This window comes from Cavia porcellus, unplaced genomic scaffold (genome assembly GCF_034190915.1).
Source record: "Cavia porcellus strain 051 isolate PalLab524CR breed Dunkin Hartley unplaced genomic scaffold, mCavPor4.1 scaffold_28, whole genome shotgun sequence".
In the NCBI taxonomy this organism is placed as follows: domain Eukaryota; kingdom Metazoa; phylum Chordata; class Mammalia; order Rodentia; family Caviidae; genus Cavia; species Cavia porcellus.
The window spans coordinates 6624388-6645469 of NW_026947511.1; the positions used below are offsets into that span (position 1 = coordinate 6624388).

The 21082-nt window shown below is 44.5% G+C and overlaps 1 protein-coding gene across 2 annotated transcripts in view; it reads left to right on the top strand.

The window, feature by feature from the left end:
• The first annotated feature begins 914 nt into the window (after positions 1-914).
• The window catches only part of Stum (stum, mechanosensory transduction mediator homolog), a 58691-nt gene continuing 38523 nt past the window's right edge, over positions 915-21082 (top strand). The window contains exon 1 of one of the 2 annotated variants that reach the window (XM_063239414.1): positions 915-1246. In XM_063239414.1, coding sequence (XP_063095484.1) covers positions 1063-1246 — 184 coding nt within the window. In that variant the 5' untranslated portion in view covers positions 915-1062. The remainder of the gene's footprint in view (positions 1247-21082) is intronic. The other variant, XM_063239415.1, reaches the window with a different exon arrangement.

A 21082-nucleotide genomic window follows, 5' to 3' on the forward strand; every position in this document is an offset into this window, starting at 1 on the left:
CACTCATGTCTGGTCATTTACTTTTAAAATTACTTTACCAGGTACTCATAAAATAATCCATGTTCTTTCACTACCCTTCTGACCCCTCTCCCGTTTTTTTAGTGTTGATCAATTATCATTCTTGGACAAAGGATTATTGGGAAGCAGATTTACATCCTTTCAATTAGGGTATTTGCTGAGTATCTGGAGAATCCTAAAGGTTTAAGTCCCCCATCACATAAAAGGCAGTTATTTTGAATCATTTGTTGTTTTCCCAGGTGGGGAGATGAAGGCAGTGTCCCGGAGAAAACAAATCAAATTATTGGCCAGGGCTTGGGCACCGCCAACGGCTCTCCCTACCTGGCCTGCCTCCAAGCCAACATGAGATGGCGCTGTCCCTACTGGCTCTCGCTAGCCCTCACCAAGGCACAGCTTGGAGGATGGGTGAGTGGTTCCCCAAACTCTTCCCAGCAGCAGGCGCTCCTTTCTGCTCCTCACTCATGGCACATGTGACTGAGTGCGTGTGTGTGCGTGTGCATGTGCGTGTGCGTGTGCGTGTGTGTGTGTGTTATGGAGCAGACCTGGCCCGATGTTATCTCTTGCTTCCAGCTCTATGATTGATTCCAGAGTTGCTTTTTCTCCGTGACGCGGAACAAGGCACTTAAATCAGAGTGAAGCGAAGGCTTAGTCGGCAGCAGGTGCTGCCTGTCCCCTAGCCCCATCCTCCTAGCGAGACTGAACCTAAGCTTTCCCGACGGCTCCGGGTGACGGGGAGGCGAGGGTGAGGTGTGCCCCCTTCCCTCTGCGCCTCTCCCGCTCGCCTCCCCTCGCCCTGCTTTTGCACTGCGCGGGGGACGGTTTCGGGGTGGGGGGCTGGGCAGGGGGCGTGGACGGCCTGGCGGGGAGGGGCGCCGGAGCTCTGTCACCGCGTGTCACGCTGCCCTCCCCGCCCTCCGCCGGCTGTGGAGCGTGCGGCAGAGGCCGGCGAGTGGGGACGCGGAGGCCTGGCTTCTCCGCGAGCCGCTCCGCGCCGCCCCGGAGCCCGCGCGGCCGCCAGCCCGTGCGCCCCGAGCGCCCCCCGCCATGGAGCCCTCGCACAAGGACGCCGAGACGGCGGCGGCGGCCGACCCCCGGGGGGCGTCGTCGTCCAGCGGGGTGGTGGTGCAGGTCCGCGAGAAGAAGGGCCCCCTGCGCGCCGCCATCCCCTACATGCCCTTCCCCGTGGCCGTCATCTGCCTCTTTCTCAACACTTTCGTGCCTGGACTGGGTAAGCGCCGGCTCGCCATCCCGCTCCGAGGGTATCAGGGAGGAGGGCGGCGCGACGGGACCCTGTGAGCCGGCGGGCGCCCGGGAGAGGCGGCCGGGGTCCTCGGCCGTGGCTTGACGGCTGGGCCTGGAGGAAACTTGGCGGGGACGCTCGGGGCCAGCGCGGGTGGCCGGACGGCTCCGGGTGGCAGGTGAGGCTCTCGCTGGGCGCCCCCAGAGCCGCCCCTCCTTCCCGTCGCGCGCACCCTTCCACGCGAGCCTGTCTCTCCGCGGAGCCCTCGGGGTAGAGGAGCCGGATGGGGGTGCTCGGCCCCGGGGCGGCCGCGGGGTCGGGTGCTGAACCGCAGAAAGGGTGAACCGGGCTCAGCGGCGCCCTTGGCACCACTGCGTGTGCGAGGGCCGGGCGGGGGGGGGGGCGAGGGCTGCTTAGCCGCAGGCGTCCCGCTGCTTCCCCAGGACCCCGCAGGGCGCACAGGGCACCGGCGGATGTCATGGGGGCTCCGCTGCCTGGCCGGCCAGACGTGCATTCTTGGGCATACTCTGATGTCTGGGTGCCTAGCGGTTTTAAAGACCCATCACAGAGCTACCGCTGAGTGTAAATCAGGGGGACGTCTTCCTGACTCCCCTACCCCTCCGTTGCCCTCTTCCACCAGCGCCCTCTCCAGTGTCCAGCCGACTGCTTCCTACAGGCTGATCTTTTGTGCACGGGGGTGTCCCTCGCTGCCGCCCATAGAGAGCTGCAGAGGCAGGCACCCAGCGCGCTCTCCAGAGACCCCTCTCTGCGCGAGCCCGTTGCTCCGGGTTCTCAAGAGCAGAAGTCAGCTGCGAGTGCTTTTCTGGTTTCCTTGGCCTTTCTCATGACCTTCTTTTAGATTCGCAGGGCCTCTGGAGTTGTGTGATCGTCAAACCCACACTGCCCACCGGGACCTGTTGGCCTCCCAGGTTCTTACACATCTTTCTATACCAGGGGCTGCTGTGGTTGCGGGAACCTGTTTATCTGAGCAGAAAGTTAAGAGGCTTTTAGTTGGGTTTTTCCCTTCAGGGATGCTTGTGCACAAGGCCACATCCCCTTCCGTGTCTGCACATTAGCTGCTGCCAAAAGGCAAGCTGATGCTAATCTAGTTGTTTCCACCTGCTGGAGTAGAGGCAGCCTTTCCATCTCTCTAGAGAATGTGAGCCTCAAGCTGGGATGCATCTTGATTTTACCGGGTTTTCTTAAGTGGTGAAGTAAATGCCATCCTATAGGCTTTTGAGGAAACAAATGCATGGGTGCCACACAGGAGAGGCTGTGCCAAGTGGCTGCTGGGGGAGGGAACCACCCCTGCAGGGGACCTGTCCCGGAGACAGCAGCTGTCCACCTTCCACCCAGTGCTGCTCCCGGGCTGCACAGACCCTCAGCCTGCTGCAGTGACAGCATCCACTGACTCACCCTGATGACTGTCCCCAGGGACCAGCTTCCCCCTTGCAGTTCCCTTCCCAAGAGCAGAATCCTATGGGATTTTTATTTTTATAAAAGACAAAATTTTCTAAGAAACCAGGAGGAGGTAAAGGAGAAATAAACAAACTACAAAAACAACAAAACAGGTGAGCCATGGGTGTATAGACGTGTAAATTTTCAGTAACTTAACCCAGGTGCTTTTTTTTTTTTTTTTTTTTTGCCACTTTGCATTGGTTTGCTGCTATATAGTTTTCTGCATGTACTGGTCTGGTTCCTATCCTAGAACACGGACTACTTGACCTTTGGTGGTGTCTCTCACCTTTCAGTCAGAGACCCCTGTTCTCTGGTTGTGACTGGTTTCAGGACACTTTTCCAAGCTGGTGGTCTGTTATCTTTTTTGCTGTTGTGCAGAGCGGAGCACTGGTCCCGTGTCTGGACAGGGTTGTTGCAGCAGTAGCTGTAGCTTTCCAGTTCTGCTGCTCTCTCTGCTCCCCTTTCCCTCACAGTGGAGCCCTGGGCAAATCAGGAAAACCATGTGGATATTTTTGGTTGTTACTGGTGTGCTGGTTGTTTGGTGCAATTGTATCCCTACCCCTCTTGAGTGGTGTGAGGGACCACAACTGTTAGAAGCCTCCTCTTGGCACAGATCCCCTTCTCTGAAGCCCCAGTGACATCTGAATATTCATGCCACTCTACCCTTTAATAAAATGCTGCTTCTTCAAATGCATTCACTCATTCATCCACCATATGCCAGGCACTGGGGATATAAGGATGAATAAACCAGTCAAGAGGCAATAGACTGTTGAGGAAGATCAATACAAGCTTTGAATTCACTGAATGCTTTGAGGTTGGCAGGAGCAGTCTGTGTTTTAACAGCAGTTAATTTTTCCTGGAGGATGCAAGGGGTGTCCGGAGCACACCTCCCAGGTGTGGCTGGTTAGGCCCTGCTGAGAAAACCCTCCATGAGGCCCCCGGCACTTGCCAGCACTACATGTCCACTCTCTGGAAGCTGCTCAGAGACCTGATCTGAACATTTCTTCTTTTTCCTCTGGAAACATCCTTCTGTGCAAGTCCTCTCCTTATTTGCATATTGGACAAGAGAATAAGTATTGGGCTGAATAAAAGTTCGTTTTTCTCCCTCTCATGTAAGTGTCTCAGATTCATCCAAGCTGTGTTAGAAACCCTGTCCTTAAAATTCCCCAGCTCCTGCTCCATTTACGTAGCAGTGCTGTCAGGGTAATGCTCAAGTTCTAAGAGCAGTGTTTCCTGAGGAATGCTGGGGAAGGAAAGGTGATTTGTGTCACTCTGATCCTTGCTGGGATGCTGAGGAACGTGTTTATAAAGTGGATTATGGTAAGGAGTCACCGCAGCCAAACCCTGCTGATAAAGATCACTACCAGTACCACTGTGTTCCTACAGGAAGGGCCTTTATGAGCATGTGCCATTACTCATGTATATAAGCAAAGATCATTGTTATGTCCCAAGATAGTCAGAAAGGTTGCCTAATGGGGAAGGTGTAATTGTGCTTCCATAATTAAGATTTACATCTGTCATGATTTGGCAAAACAAAAATGTGGATGACTCAGGTAGTGACAGGCAAAATTGGAGTGAGGAGAGTTCCCATTGACTGTTAACCAACGTGTCAGACTAGTGCTGGCTGTTAATCTACTGCTGAAAGCCACAGAAACATTTAATCTGTCCCTAACCTGCTGCCTACTCATTGTCATTACTAAAGTTTTCCCTCCCAAGTAACAGCTCCACAGCCTGGCTCAGCGTCTCTCTTTCCTTTAGGCTATGGCTCAAACTGATGGCTAATTGTGTCCTAGCTTGTGGCATCTTTTGTATTGATGATTTTTTGTTACTGTTTTGAGAATTTATTGTCTATCTAAATAGATTGTAAATTCCTTAAGGGCAGCAATTACTTTAAGTTTTTTCTTGAAATTGTATATTGTAAATGAATACATATCGATAGAATTTTATACCTGGAATAGACATTAGAGATCATCTGGCCTGAGCATGCACCAAGGGACTTGCCTTTTTTAGATAGTTAATTGAAGATGCATTTCAGCATAGCAAAGGAGTAAATGAAAAAGAAGATATGATGTCCAAGAAAGCATGGCTCCTACTTCAGACAGCCATGAAGAATAACCCCAGGATGAAGCTGCTCTAGAGGTCTGAAAGGCAGTCAGACTTTATTATAGTAGGAGGACAGAGGGCTCAGGACAGCAGTCTCCAAGGGTGACATGAAACAGGGACATGATGCATGGTAGAAAGTATTATTGGAATGCTGCAAAAAGTTCAGTTTGTAATCAAAGAAAGCAAGCAAGAAAAACAAGGCAATAAGTACAGGAAAGACCAAAAGTCACGCAAAAGTGTTGGAATCTAACAGTGAAGCACCCCGCCCAGTTAGATCAGGTCAGCAGGGGTGAAGAAGAGGAAGGAGGAGAAGAGGAGGAGGAGGAAAACACGAAGAGGAGAAGAAGGAGGAAGAGAGGAAGAGGAAGTGGAAGAAGAGGAAGAAGAATCCAAACAATAACGAGCGAGAAGGAATTGGGAAGCTGTTAGGAATATGACATACGAGGCTTATGTTTCTCTCATCAACAAGGAGAAATAAAGGTAATCAGAAACTTCAGAAAAACTGACTTATTTTCATGAAAGGCATAGATATACAGTGATTCAAAGTGTGGCATAATTTTGAGCAGTGAGTTATGTGGTGGCCTGTGAGAACTCCTTTAAACTTTTGGAGTTGGGGTCGTTGGAACAGTGGTGTGGGATCCTGGCTCTGCAGTGAAGAGTGTGTGCTTAGTCACAGTGATGTAAATGCTGCTAGGTGGGTTCCACCTGCTGAAAACCAACAACAAAGCCCTAAAACTTGAGAATATATATATATATAATATATATAATATATATATATATTATATATATATATATAATATAAAAGAGCACACAAAAGTTTTCCATGTTGATGATGTAAAATGAAGAACACAGCTTGCAGAAGTTGGAGAGCAGAAGAGGAGAGAAGTGGAACTGTGAGAAATTAAATTAGCATTATATTAGTCACCACCCTCCTTGAAAGAAGATTGTGCATCCTCACCTGAGGCCGTAACCAGCCTGCCTCTGGTGTGGGGTGGGGAGAGCACTCCTCCTACCTGTCGATATTGAACTTAGCATGTGACTTGCTTTTGCCAAATGAATATGAGCTGAAGTGACAGGCCATGTCAAACACACTATGAGAGGCACTGCGGAGTTCTGCTACTGTTCTTTCTCCTCAGGAGAAAGTAGGTCTCAGACTGCTCAGGTGCAGGTTATTCCCTATCATGTAAAGCAGAAGTAATCTTGTGTTGTCATCCCACTGTTACGTCTCAAAACCGAGTAACACATACATAGGAGGCTGGGTGGAGGAGTGAGTACCCTCATCTGTAAGGTAAGAAATAAAGAGATGCTGTCTATAGTTGATAGATAAAGAAATAGAACACCACAGGAACTGAGAGATGCACTACAGTGGTGCTGTGCTGTGGCAGTGGGCCACAGGGCTAGGATGACACTGGAACTAGAGTGCATGGGAGATGCAGGCAAGCTGCAGCCTGTGTCTCATAGCAGAAAGTCAATAAAGGATAGCTCAAGTTGCTAAAACATGAAAAGGCAATATAGGCACACTTTTTGGAGATTAGAAAAACTGCAGAGTTCCCACTCTACTGGCATCATCAATTTTTCTCTGTCTGCTGGCTCATTTCCATATACACAAGCTGAAGTTTTCTCCCATCTTTTAAAAATAGCCTCTTTTGCCAGCCATGGCAGTGAATGCCTGTAATCCCAGAAACTCTGGAGGCTGACATAGGCAGCTCTTTCCAATCACAAGTTCAAGGCCAGGCCAGGAGGCATGGCAAGACCCCATTGAAAAGAAGAAAGGAAGCAAGCAAGCTTCCTTGACCCTATATCACCCCTCTGGCAGCCACCATTTCTTCACTTCCTTTTATAGTAATATTCCTTGAGATCTGTCTGTATTGATTTCTCTAAGCCCTCCTTTCTTGTCTTGCCTTGACACTATTTCTGCCTTGTCCTGAGCTTGTCAGGGCCACTGATCTCCTCAGGTTGCTAAGCCCGATTTCCTGTGGTCCTCTTGCCAGGATTCTCAGGAGTGTTGGACTCAGTTTCTTATTCCTCCTCCTTAAAACCTGTTCCTCACTTGGTTTCTGATCCCTTAGACTTCCTGGTTCCTTGTCTGCTTTCATTGATCGTCTTGCCAGTGTCTGAACTTGGAAGCTCCCCAGGGTACTCGATCTTCTTGGCTTTGACCACTCCCTTTCCTCTACACTTACTCCCTTAGTTGCAACCCCATGATGGTAACTTGTGAGTTCAAAACCCCGGCTCAGCCCTCAGCCCTGGACTCCAGAGTCTTAGCTCCAGCTTTTTTTTCGGTGTCACCACTTCAAAACCAAACAGCATCTGCATGACTTAACCAAAATCACACTCCTCATCTTCCGCACACTGCTTTTCCCTCCTCTTTCTCCATCTCAGTAAGTAGCATGCTTCTAGTTGCTTAGGCCAAAAACTGAGATCCATTCTTGACTCTTTTTTCTCGTACCTGCTAAACCAAGCCTCCAACCCTCCCTGAAGTGTTCTGATAGCTTCTTAAATGGTTTGCCTTCACTTATGTCCCTTACAGCCTTCCCTCAGTATGTCAACCAGAGGGCTCCTTTTAAAACACAAATGAATCAGATAATGTTACTTGCAGCCTCAAGACTCTCTTATGGCCTCTGTGTCACTTAGAGTGAATGCTCAGGTTCTCATAATGGCCTATGTGAGGTTAGGCCAGAACTTTGCAATAGAAATATGAATCACATATGTATTTTAAAATTCTCTAGTTCCTATATTATAAAAAGCAAAAAGGAAAAGGCTAAACTAACCTTAATAATATATTTTACTTAACCCAATGTATCGGAAGTATTATTTTAATATATAATCAATACAAATTTACTAAGCTTTCACATCTGGCATGTGATTTGCTTCCAGCCCTCATGTAATTTTAAGTGGACATGATAACAGCATCTCTGGCTGTTGTGTAATGGGAATGGAAGCCAGCTGCTCTCAAAGGTGGAAGTGGTCAGTAAGAGAAAATCTCTCCCATTTCCATGAGGTGTGAAACCTGCTAAGCAGAGAAAAGCTGCTTTCCGAGTGCCTCCAACTGCCTCTCCCTCTCCAGAAAAGCACTGTGCACCTGTGCTGTGTTTGCAGCAGGGCAGAGTCAAGGTGGTTCTGCCGGGAAGGAAGATCACAAGTGCAGACAGTCATGCTTTTGTGGGCACTGCTGGGGGGCAGCTTTCCTGGTGAACTCAGTGGCATGGACAGTGAGCAACAGGCTGAACAGAATGACAGGGAGGGCTTTGGGTTTTATGTCAGATTCATGAAACCACAAAGTGTCTGAGGAGGCCATAAACTAGAAGACAGGGGTTTCAGACTTGATTCTTGTTCCTCAGTAGCATGGAATCATGAGCAGGTCCCTTAGTCTCTCAGAGCCTCAGGTTGCTTGTTTTTTTAAAAAATTTTTAATTTAATTTTTTTTTTTGGGAAGATATCTCTTTAATAAATAGTGCTGGCAAAACTGGCCATCTACATGCAGAAGATTGAGTCTAAACAAATATCTCTCACCTTTTTTTTTTATTTAAGAGGAAAAAGAGAAAAACACAAAACAAAACAAAGCAGTGTAAGGTTACACATAATACAGAACTACAAAAAAAAACAACAGTAAGAAATCACCTGTTAATAGATTACATATTATCATCTTGGAAATAGTTGCTCAAATCACAGTATCAAAGAATACAAAGTAGACATTCAAACAGAGAGACTGCAAACAGCTGTGTTCAATGATCCAAAAACATTAATATAGTCAGCTATTTAACACACCTAAACACACTTGCTGTTATATCCGTTAGAAAATTTTTAATTTTAAAGAGAATAAAACAAAAGAGAATAGAACAAAGCAAATCAGAACAGAACAATGCAAGGAACACAGCACTTCACAACAAGACAACCGGACATCAACAGTAACTACTGTAATGTCTTTTTCTTTGAAATAGTTGAACATACCTTCACACACAATAATATCAAACATAACAAGCTAGTATAAAATCATTCAAAAGAATGAAAGCATTGCAGGACTTCAAAACCAAATAACAGGAAATGAACAATAGCTACTATTACATCTCATTTTCCTCAAAAAAGTTGTCTGTACCATCACACATAATAAAATCAAAACACAATAGGATAGAGCTGATCAGAACAGAAAAACAAAACCATGGTAGGACTTCAAAACAAGATGATAGTAAATCAGCAATGGCTACCATAATGTCTTGTTTTCTTCAAAATAGCTGTCCATATCATCACACATAATAAAATCAAACAAAACAGAATAAAACCAATCAAACAAATGAATGAAAGCATTATGAGACTTCAAAGCAATATAATAGGAAATCATGATTACCATAAAATATCCCATTATATTCAAAATAGCTGTCACTACCATCTGACATCATAGAATCTAACAAAACAAGACAGAACAAAGTCAAACCTAACAAAATTGTGTAAACAATGCAAGAGTTCAAGATAAGACAAAAAGAAATAGACAGTTTCCACCTTTCCCTCCCAGGTGTTTCCTCCCCTTTGCTCTTACATTAACTATTTTGCTTTTGGATCCCATTATTCCTTCTGTTTCTTATGCTAGGGTTCACTCATATGAGTTCAAACTGTTTCAGCCATGACTATACTCTCCAGTTGTGTCCATTTACCTACAGGAGTCTTGAGATTATTCTACTTTATAGCTGGGTAGCTTTCCACTGCATGAAAATACCATATTTTATCCATTCTGCAGTTGATGGGCAAGTTGGTCTTGCTTTTTTTTTTTCTGGTCTCCTGTCACATGGAACAATGGTTTTCTCTCCTTTGATTTTCAGTCTATGAATTTCCTTTTCAGTTAAATGTGTTTCTTGTGTACAGTATATCGAAGGATCTTGATTCTTGATCCACGTTTCCTGTGTTTCTTTTTATTGCTGACCTGAGGCCATCTACATTAATGGTTACAATCAGCATACACTGGATTGTCTCTGCCATGCTATCCTTGTGTTGTAGGCCCTCCACTTTTCTCCTTCATTCAATTGCCTGTCTTGTTTGGTGATCCTCCTTTGCTGCTGTTCCTGGAACCATGATCATCTTTATCTTGCTTTAAAATATCCTTTAGTACTCTCTTTAAGGTTGGTTTGGCAGTCATGGATTCTTTCAGTTGTTCTTTATCATGGAAATATCTTATTTTTCCATCAATTTTGAAAGTTTTTCTGGGTAGATCAGTCTGGGTTGGAAGTTGTTTTCTTTCAGGATTTGAAACTCTTCAAACTCTTCTTGACTTGATGGTTTGTGTTGATAATTCTTCTGTGATTCTGACTGGTTTTCCTTTATAGGTGATCTGTCTCTTCTCTAATGGCTTTTAATATTCTGTTCTTGTGCTGAATTTCTGGGATCTTGATAATTATATGTCTGGGTGTAGATTTACTTAGGTTATGGCTAGTTGGAGTCCTATATGCCTCACTTATCTGCATGCCAGATCCATTTTCTATGTTTGGGAAGTTTTCTTCCATTATTTCTGTGAATATATTTTTAGTTTCTTTTGTGTTGACCCCTGCTTCTTCACCAACACCTATCACTCTTAAATTATGCTTCTTTGTATCATCTTGAGGCCACTGAGTTATTTCCTGATTCTGTGTTATTTTTAAGAGATCTTTCCTTTCATGATCACTAGCTGAAATTCTATCTTCAAGGTTTGAAAGTCTATCTTCAGTCTCTTTCAAGCAGTTTTGCCAGCTTTTGATTGAATTTTTAATTTCCTGGATCTCTCTTTGAATCTGTTTCATGCATTGTAATTCCTTTCTACATTCATTCAAGGTTTCCATCATTTTCGTATGCTCCTCTTTTTTGTCTATGTCTTCTTTAGACCTGCTGAACAATTCTTTCAGTATGTTTGTGATTTCTTCCTTTACCTGAGACATTATTTCTGATTTGATTACTTTTACAATCTCATGAAACTGTTTCCTTACTTCAGTTGCTATCCTCTCAGAGATTTCAGGGGTGTGACTTCCGTTTTCTTTCATGACCCTATGTCCCAGACTTATTCTTTGTGGGCTAGAGGTCTAAGTTTGCCTTTTGCTCCTTCCTCTTGGCATTCTCCTGGGTTCCTCCCAACAAGCTGGTTGTGGGGCCCCAGGCACTTCCCATATTGACTGCCCCTAGGCAGTGTAGGGGGATGGGATAGGTACCTGGGTTCCTCTAATTCCACATTTATGGGGAGGTAGCAGGACATGGAGCAGGCTTCTCCAGGCCTGTACAGCTCCATTGGGGCTTCCCTGAGGATTAGGGGTGCATGGGGGTGCGGCTGCTTCTCACCCTGTGTGTTTACACTGGGACTCCCACGATGGTGGCAGACACACAGGGGTGTGTTTGTCTGATTCTGCTAGTGGGTGATGGCTGCCTGAGGGAGCCAAGGGCCTCCAACGGTGGCATATGGATGCACAGGGCTTACCTGGGTATGTGTCCTGCTCCTGCTAGCTGCTTGCAGGAAGGAGCCTTCCAGTAGCAGCTTCCTGAAGGTGAAGGTGGATCTGCTGGTTCTCTCTGTCCATTCTGGCCACCTGCAGGACATGGCCTTTTGGTGGCAGCACACGGCAGGCAGAAGTGGATCTGTCTGTCTCCCTCAGCCTGCGCTGGGCAGGAAGAAAGGGCTTTCTGGTGGTGGCACCTGGCAGGCAGAGGCAGATCTCCTGGTTCTCTTGGCCTATGCTGGGCACATGTAGGAAAGGGCCTTCTGGTGGTGGTGCCTGGCAGGCAGAGGTATCGGGTTGCTTGTTGTGAAATGGAAATAGTAATCCCTGCTTGGGTACCTCACAAGGTCACTCTTCTCTGTTAACTGAAAAGCACTCCATGGTTGGACAGTTATCACCATCAATTAACATTAACAAAGTTCCTTTTGTTTCCAAGATTGCTCCTGGGGTCCTCGGAATGACACCCATGGGTAAAACATGTAGCAGGCATGTCTACATTTTTTAGCATCCCGTTCCCATGTATCTAGCAGAATGAAGACCTAGGAATTCCTTCTGGGAACCAGTGTTAGTAAGCTTTCCACCATTATAACAAGATGCCTGAGATAATTAGCTTGTAAAGAGAAAAGGTTTATTTTGGTTAAAGTTTGAACCAGTCTTGAATGATTGGCCTGCAGTGGGAGTATGTGGCAGAGCAATACTCTTCACCCCATCACCAGGAAGCTAAGAGAGGAAGAGAAGGCCTTGGAGTATGCCCTGAGGATGTGCCCCTAGGGACCTAGAATCTTTCAGCTAGGTCCAGCCTCCCAGAGGTCTACTGCACTTCCCAGCAGTGCCACTGCAGAGACCAGTGCTCTAACATACTGGCCTTTGCAAACATTCATGGTCTAAACTGTAGCAGCACCTGACAACCTATGTGCCCCGATGTCCAGGTGTGTGGGGGAAGAGCCTGCATGTTCTGTGGTTTGGTTTAATACCTCAGTAGGTTTCTTCATGACACTCCCTAAACTTTGGGCCTGTGGGAGGGACATGTCTCTGAAGCTAATGCCACAGTTTGTGAAAAGGCTCTAGGACATCCCTGAAAGCTATTTGGGAGGCAGAGGCAGGAGGATTGTAAGTTTGAAATCAGCCTGGGCAACTTAGTGAGGACTTATCTTAAAATAAAAAAGAAAGAAAAGAAAGAAAGAAGAAAAAAGCAAGAAAGAAAAATTACGAAGGGCTGGAAATGTGGTTCTGTGTGAAGGCCCTGAGTTCTATTCCCAGTACCACACACACACAAAAGCATGGGGGAAGACTAAAGTGTGTGTGTGTGTGTGTTACTCAAATGTCCCCAAAGGCTATACCTACCATTATTTAAAATTTAGAGGACAGTTTTTAGGTCTCTAAAACCCTAGCCGCAGGCATTCAGAGCATTCCTACATGCCTAGAGTGGTATAAGGGCTTGCAGCTATTGCCTGGGTGAGATGGAATAGCAGATGGTCTTCAGCATGGAAACTTCCCTGAGAGACTGAATGCCTTTTCTCAAAGCCATCCTCACTGGGAATGACATATCTAGGGAAAGCTGAGATAGTAAGGAGTGATATTTTCCCAACTGAAAGGCAGAATGTGGGGGTTAATTATACATTTATTTTATGACAGGTATTAAATTACAATGAAGAAGTAATTTTTCCTGAAGACTAAATGACATGAGACTGGTCTGCCCTTGGAAATGATTGTGGAGGCTTTAGCCAGGGTCTTCTGCTGAGCTATTTGATTAGCTTGTTGACTGAGATGTTCAACCCCAAGGCCAAAAGAATTTGGTATTGGTAAAGAAGAGCATACTTGAAACAAAAGAAAATGGTCCAACTTTCCTTGGCCTCTCCAACCCCTTTAATTTCCAGAGGTGAAAAAGGGACCTCCCCTCTTCTCCCCAGTGTTATCATCTGTTAGCCCAGCCCCCCAGCATCTTGTGTGGTTTGTCTAAGAGCAACAATTAGTATTTGTTGAATTAAGTGACTGTACCAGAGATGATCAAGACAAGGTGAGTTTTGCAGACGACAGCACAGACACCACAACTTCCTTCTCACACCCCAGTCATGCCCTCCTGTGATAGCTTTCTTGAGAAACACTTACTAAACTCAATTAAAATGATTATATTTATTATACAGATATTTACTATGCTATACCATACAAGCCTCTCTCAAAGTATACAAGTTTGTGACTTTTAGTGCATTTTTGCCCGTTAGCCTTGCTTGAAGTCTTCCTATTTGGCCATGTGCTTCCAGAACCCTAGACGTTTCATGTAAGAACTCAATCCAAGGGTTCTTGAGGCAAATGATTGTTGGGGGCTCCCTGCCTACTCTCTCAGTGCCCATCTCCAAAGGTCAGGCCGAGAGTGATCAGCAACCTAGAGCCAAGGGACATTGTTAGTGAGCTTGACATGCATTTTATGTTTTGTTTTGAAAAGAAGTATCTTTCTATGAGGAAAACTTTCTCAATGCAATGCAATAGGGTGGTACAGATTGAATGTAGGGTGTGTCCATGTGAGAGGAGCATTTCCTCTGGGGCAGATAGATGTGGTGCTAGGTGGGAACCTCAGTCTATGAAGGGAGATCTGTGCCCCAGCTGCAGAAAGGAGCTCTGACAGCAATTCAGCTGGAAGTGGGAGTTCCCAGGTCTCATCTCAGTGTGGTTGTGGTATTATGTTACCGATCAGTAGAATTTGTGCGTAAGCATACATACCTCTGCTCATGTTTTAGCTCAGATCTTAACACCTTCTGTTCTGAAATCCTTAGTAGCTCCCTGTTGTCCATCAAACTAAGTTCTCATTCCAAATTGGGCCCCCAAGGGTCTCATGAGCTTCACCTATATTCTCTACCTTACTTAGTCCTTTATTTAGGGGGGGCTGTTGTTTCTGCAGTGTCCTCTGCCTGGAATACTCTCCCCTTCACCATTGTCTTAATGCTTACATGCCTTGAGTCCCATCTTAAACGCCATCCTCTGAAAGCTTTCTTCACCACTCCCGGTTCATCCTTCCTCAGAATGATCAATCCTTGAGACATACTCTGCCTCAAAATTCTGGTTCTGTTACTGGATTTCTGGGGTGCTACAGATCTCTTCTAGAGATTCCAGGTTCTTGTTGTTTTAAAAAAGGATTGGAAAAGAAACACGCAAAAAGTTGTGAGGGCTTTGGCACATGAGTTCTGGATCTCTGTGACTGACAGGCCACACCCACTTTCCCAACTAGCTGACCATGCCCTAATCTCCTGCCTCAGTTCTTTTGTGATTGGTCATTCTATCCTTTTATTTGAAACTGTCCTTGAGGCTGAGGGCTGTCCTTTATTCATCCTCTACTTCCTGTAGCACTGCCGCTCTTTTGGTGGCTCTTTGTTGGCATGAAGACCCATTCACATTCTGACCACTAGTTGGAAATGTGGCAGCAGAAGCAGATCTGCTGTAGTTTGGAAGTGTCCCCCAAAGGCCCATGTTGGTCACTAGCCTGCAGCACTACTAAGAGGCAGGAGAACTTTGGCAAGGTCAGGCTGAGGGAAAGGAGTGACGTCATTAGGGGTGTACCCTGACAAGGACACTGGGACCCCAGCCTCTTCTTATTTCTTTGTTTTCCTGGCTCCCATGAGATGCTCGGCTTTATTCCTCCTGGTCACTTTCCACCATAGTATGTTGCCTCATCCCAGACCCCAAAACAAGGGAGCAACTGACCATGGACTAAAACCTCAGAAACTGTGAGCCAAAATGAACCTTTCTTCCTTTAAATTTCAGATATTTTGTTACCGTAATGTAACTGACTAATGTAAAGTCCTCATTCCTATCACTTACTGAGCCCTTCCCCAAGGGAAACAGAGTTTCATGTCATTTGTTAGCCTTTCTAGCTCAGAGGAAAATAGGGCTAGGATTCTCAGGGTCCATACAGGATAGAGTGGCAGGGGGAGTGTGTGTGTCTCTGAGGAGTCCTTGATGTCCCAGCCATGGTGGGGAGGCACATGAACCAGAGGAGGAGTATGGCTGCCCATCTCCTAGGGGACTCCACTGGGGCAGCTGTGATGTTTCTGGAAAGAGCAGGCCCACTTTCCACAATGACAGTATCTTTTTAAGTTGTGTTGCTAATGACTAATAAGTGTTGGAGGTATGGAAGAGGTGCTCAATCTTAGTAAACCTTCTTTACTTTTTTTTTGTACTGGAGGGATTGAACCCAAAGCCTTTGCACTAAGTTATACTGCAGCCTTTTTATTTTGAGACAGAGTCTTGTTAAGTCACTAAGTTGCCCACTCTAGGCTCAACTTGCAATTTTTCTGATTCAGCCTCCCAAGTGCTAGGATTATAGGCCTGCACCACCATGCCTGGCTTGGTAAACCTTATTAATAAACATTGGTTTGGGCAATAGCCATAAATGTAAATCTAGAAGGGAAGGTGTTGTGAGGAACAATACATTTTTTGTGTGATCATTGAGATCACAGAGAAGCCTCTTGCGTCTTTGTAAACAAAATTAATATCACCAGTATTTTGAAAAAAATTATGCGAGGTAAAAGAAGCCAGTCACACAACTCATGCTGAGGGACTGAGAGTCATTGTGGGGAGCAATGCTGAAGCTGGGGAGAAATGCAGAAGGGTTACTGGTGGGATTGCTCGTGGACGTGGGTGATGGAATGTTCCAAATGTTCTCAGGTGGACTGCAGTGATGGCTGCGTAACTCTGCAAATATATAAGAAGAAGGTGAATTAGTAAGTGGATGAATTTTATGATGTGTGAGTTGTAACTCAATAAAGATGTTAACAAATTAGCATTGCCAATAAGGTACAGACAGACTACTTGTTTCCCAATGTGACATCCTGTGAGAGTCAGTTTTGTAGTTTTCTGGCTATAGGTGTATAACTTGAATTTACTGATGAGAAAATGCCAGACAAAGCCAAACTTACAAAATACCTGGTCTGTATTCTTCAAAAATATGTCATGAACAATTAAAAGATATTAAAACATGACAACTATGTGACCGCTTATTAGATTCTGTAGTGAAAGAAAAAAGAATACCAGTAAGGACATTACTGAGACAAGTGACAAAACTGGAATATGGACTGGAATACTGGAATAGGAAAACTGGGATAGGTTATATAAAATATACTATCAATGTTAAGCTTCCTAGGTTTGACAACTGTACTATAAGTATATAAAAGAACGTCATTATTCTTTGGAAATACACACTAAGAATTAAGGAATGAAGGGTCATCATAGGGACTACCTGTTCACAAATGGTTCAGAAAAAATAAGAATGTAGAAAGAGAATGACAAGTGCAGTAAATCAACCTTAGAAACTGGTGATCTGGGTAAAGAGAAGACAAGATGATTCTTGCAACTTTTTTTTTTTTTTGCCAGCTTGAAAGTATTATAAAATAAAAAGTTAAAACAGTTATGTGGCCAAAAGCTAAACATATTATGCAGTTCAAATATGACAACTGAACTAAATCTGACTTTGGTCCCCTAAGTTGGTCACCTTTTCTCTCACTGCTTAAGGTCTGCCAGCATAACTAAACTCTGGGCTCTCCAGGCCCCCAGGAAGACAATCACCACACAAGCTTGTGGTTGATTTGAAGGCCAGCCACCCCAAAGGAGGTCCTCCTAGGACTCCCACCATTGAAACCATGAGGCATGGTTTATTGCAGATGTTTGGAGGTCTGAGGTGCTATATCAGCACAGGCTTGCTTATAAGTAAAGCAAGTTTCCCAGGAGGCCAGAACCAGTACACACAGTCAGATTCCCTTCCGGCTCCCACCAGATCTTTTGGAACCAATTAGGAATTTGAATGCTTCAGCCAGAGCTGGACCAGGTCCCAGTGCTGCAGGGCTATTTTGGAGAAGTCTTTATTTTCCTGGTTATTCCTCTTTTTTGACATTTCAACTAGACTCCAAGGATCATTCATGACCTCAAAGAAACCAACATGAACTAACTACAAATGACTGTACCATGCCCAAGCCTGGGCATGGGGGAAGCTGCCCTTTAGCCTTAGTGGCTTGGAGGGTATGTAGGTTAAACATGCAAATAGAATCTTTTCAGGAATCACCCTGTGGCCTGACTCATAAGCAGCATAAGTAAACATAACCATCTTAGGGCAGGATTCTGAGGCTCTGGACAGGAAGGGTTGTAGGTCACAGTGTGCCCCTGCTTCTAGGTCACACTTGGCCAGAAGGCTCAGGTAGTCTTGGATCTGACTGCTCATGGCTAGACTCTGAGGCTGACTAATCCTGAGGAGCAGGGCCTCAGTGCCTGGGAAATGATTTGGGCTAAAGGGAAACCAAACATAGATAAGCCACAGGTCTGATAAGATACCCAATTGCTTGGGTCCACTTTTGATGTTGTTTATTCTCCCTGCTATTTCTTATCTGAGACTGTATGACTTATGCCATAGGTTCTCCATGTGTGAGTTCCCCTCAGGCGTTGAGATCCAAGTCTACCCTGTGTCAAGATGTAAGTTCTTAGGTGAGGTCTGGCAGCCATGAAGATAGACCCCAGAAGGAAGCCAGCAACCAGAGCTGTATCCATCCCCTCATTTCATAGTCGTTCATGGTTCTCCACCCACCTTCCCCGGATATCAGGATATCAGCACTACTGCTGAGCATAAAGCACATGCTTCTTTACATATGTCCAGCTGGATGTGATGGCACATGACCCTGATCCCAACTACAAACCCTGAGACAAGGAGATAGAGTGATGATTAGAATGTGCATTACAACCATTCATCTAGTCTTTTAGATTGTCTGGTTTACCTATCACCTCTGACACAGGTTTGTAATGTATTACATCATTTTCCTGCAACTACCTTTCTTTTTTTTTTTTTTTTTTTTTTTTTTGCCTTTTTCATTTTTATCGGTACTAGGGATTGAACTCACGACTGCCTGCTTGCAAGGCAGGTGCTTATGCCACTGAGCTAAATCCCCAGCCCCTATACCTTTCATGTGTCTTCCTTCCTGTATTGTGGTCCAATACAAGATGTCTAGGGGAATGCAGCCACATTATGACTGATACAGAGCTGGGTAGTATGCCACTTCCTCTAGGCATGTTGGCCTCTCTTCCCATTCCAGGGCTGTCATGACCACACCCTTGGCCTGACAGCGCTCACTATCCCTGTCTTGGCCCCACTTTGTACTCATTTGAAGCAGGGACAGTTAACATGCTTGCCTTCTTTTCTGTGCTGAGAAAATACAATCTAGCAACCTGTCCTGTGGATAGGAGACCAAGCTTCCCTTCCTCGTAGACCACCAGATCATCTTGTGCATTGTTGAACATGGGAAATCTTGCCTCTTGTGGTGGTGCCCCCACCACTTTCTACCATTTTCTGGTGTGCTCTAAATCCATGGAGTGGAACCCCATGGCTCACATCACTGACTTCCTGGTCTTCTGCCTCCCAGGGGTCTTGGTCTAAGGAAGGCACTGGCAGGAAAGCAGGAGAAAAGTTGGGGACCACAGCTGCTTGTCTCTCCCACTTCCTGTCTGTGACTGTGTTGTCCACCCACAATCCCATCCACCACCCCAGCCCACTGCAGACTCAGTCAACAACACCTTCCCTCTTCCCACCACTTTGGGCCCAGGCGTGGGAATGGCCCCTGCTGTCACAGGTCACCAGCATTTCAGGAGCCACAGCCTGCACTCCTGTGGGGAGCCTCTCTTCAGAGTTCAGCCAGTAGTGACTCAGACTGGAGGGTGGGGTCCTAAGCCACCAGTCCTGGTCTCTTGGCTGCTCCCACCCCTTTCTGCCTCATTTCCCTGAGATGTCAGCTCTTTAAAATTTTTTTTTTATTTTAAAGAGATTAAGACAAAAGAGGACATCACAAATCAGATCAGATCAGAACAATGCAAGCAACACAGCATTTCACCACAAGACAACCCATAATTAACAGTAACTACCATAGTGTCTCTTTCTTTGAAATAGTTGAGCATAGCTTCATATACAATAGTATCAAGCATAACAAAACACTATAAAACCATTCAAGAAAATGAAAGCATTACAGGGCTTTCAGAACCAAATAGCAGAGAACGAACAATGGCTACTATATTATCTCATTTTCCATAGAAAATTTGTTTATATTATCACACATAATAATATCCAACAAGATATAGTAGGATAGAACCAAAGGCATCAGAAAAGCAAAAGCATACTAGGACTTCAGAGTAAGATGATACTAAATCAGCTCTAACTATTCTAAAGTCTTCTTTTCTTTAAAATAGCTGTTTATACTATCACAGATAATAAAATCAAACAAACTAGGATAAAACCATTCCAACTAATGAATGCAGACATTATAAGTCTTCAGAGCAGTGTAATAGGGAATCACGATTACTATAAACTCTTAGGCACTCTTACCATTTCTTAACTAGGGAGACAATTCGGTATTTATACAGGTGAGTTTGATTTATTTCGCTAATGAGTATGGTCTCAAGTTGTGTCCATTTATTTATAAATATCTCAATATGATCATTCTTTATAGCTGAGTAGTACTCCATTGTATAAAAATTCCACAGCATTTTTATCCATTCCTCAGTTGATGGACACTTAGATTATTTCCAAGATCTGGCTATTACAAATTATGTTGCTATAATCATGGGTGCACATATATCACTGTGGTATGATGTTTTCAGTTCTTCTGGGAATATGCCTAGAAGTGGAATAGCTGGAACAAATGGGACTTCCAATCCCAGCTTTCTGAGAAATCTCCAGACTGACCTCCACAATGGCTGCACCAGTCTACACTTCCACTAAAAGTGCAGGAGAGTTCTTTTTTCCCCCATAGCCTTTCTAGCATTTGTTGTTAAACAGGTAGTTTTCTTGATCCTGGCCATTCTTTCAGGAGTGAGATGGAATTTCAGTGTGGTTTTAATTTGTATTTCTCTAATGAGTAATGATGATGAACAGTTTTTCATGTATTTATTTGCCATTTGTATTTCTTCATCTGAGAACTGTGTATTCATCTCAGATGCCCATTTTTGGATTGGGTCTTTGAATTTTGGGGGTCTGATTTTTTAAAATTCTTTCTATGTTTTAGATAGGAGTCCTTTGTCTGAGAGACAGTTCACTAAGATTTCTTCCCAGTTTGTGGGTTTTCTTTTCACTATGCTGGAGATTTCTTTTGACATGCAGAAACTTTATAATAAGACATAATCCCAGCTATTCATTCTGGGAAGTATTTCCTGTGCGGTTTGATTCCTGTTCATGAACTCTTTACCTACCCCTCTGTCTTTAAAATTTTTACCTAATTTGTCTTCCAACAGATTTACTGTTTCTGTGTTAATATTCAGGTCTTTGATCCATTTAGATTTTAGTCTGGTACACGGTGATAGGCATATGGAGACCCAGTTTTTCCAGCACCATTTATTAAAGAGACTGTCATTCTTCCAGTGAACATGTTTGGCCCCTTTATCAAAGATAAGTGTGTTTGTAGTTGAGTGTGTTTGTAGTTGTGGTTATATCTTCTAATCTATTCCATTCATCCCAGGCATGCAGGGATGGTTCAACATATATAAGTCAATAAATTTAATCCACCATATCAATAAAACCAAAAGTAAGAATCACATGGTCATTTCTCTTTTTTAAAATTTTATTTAAGGAGAAAAAGAAAAAAAACAGAAAAAGGGTACAAGTTATACAGAATTTTAGCAAAAATGAACAGTAGGACATCACTAGCTAACAGATTACATATTGTCATCTTAGAAATAGCTGTTCAAGTTATAAAATCAAAGCATACAAAGTGGACATTCAAACAGTGAGACTGCAAACAGTTTAGTTTAATGATCCAACAAAACTCAGTAATATGGTTATCTATCTTATACACTT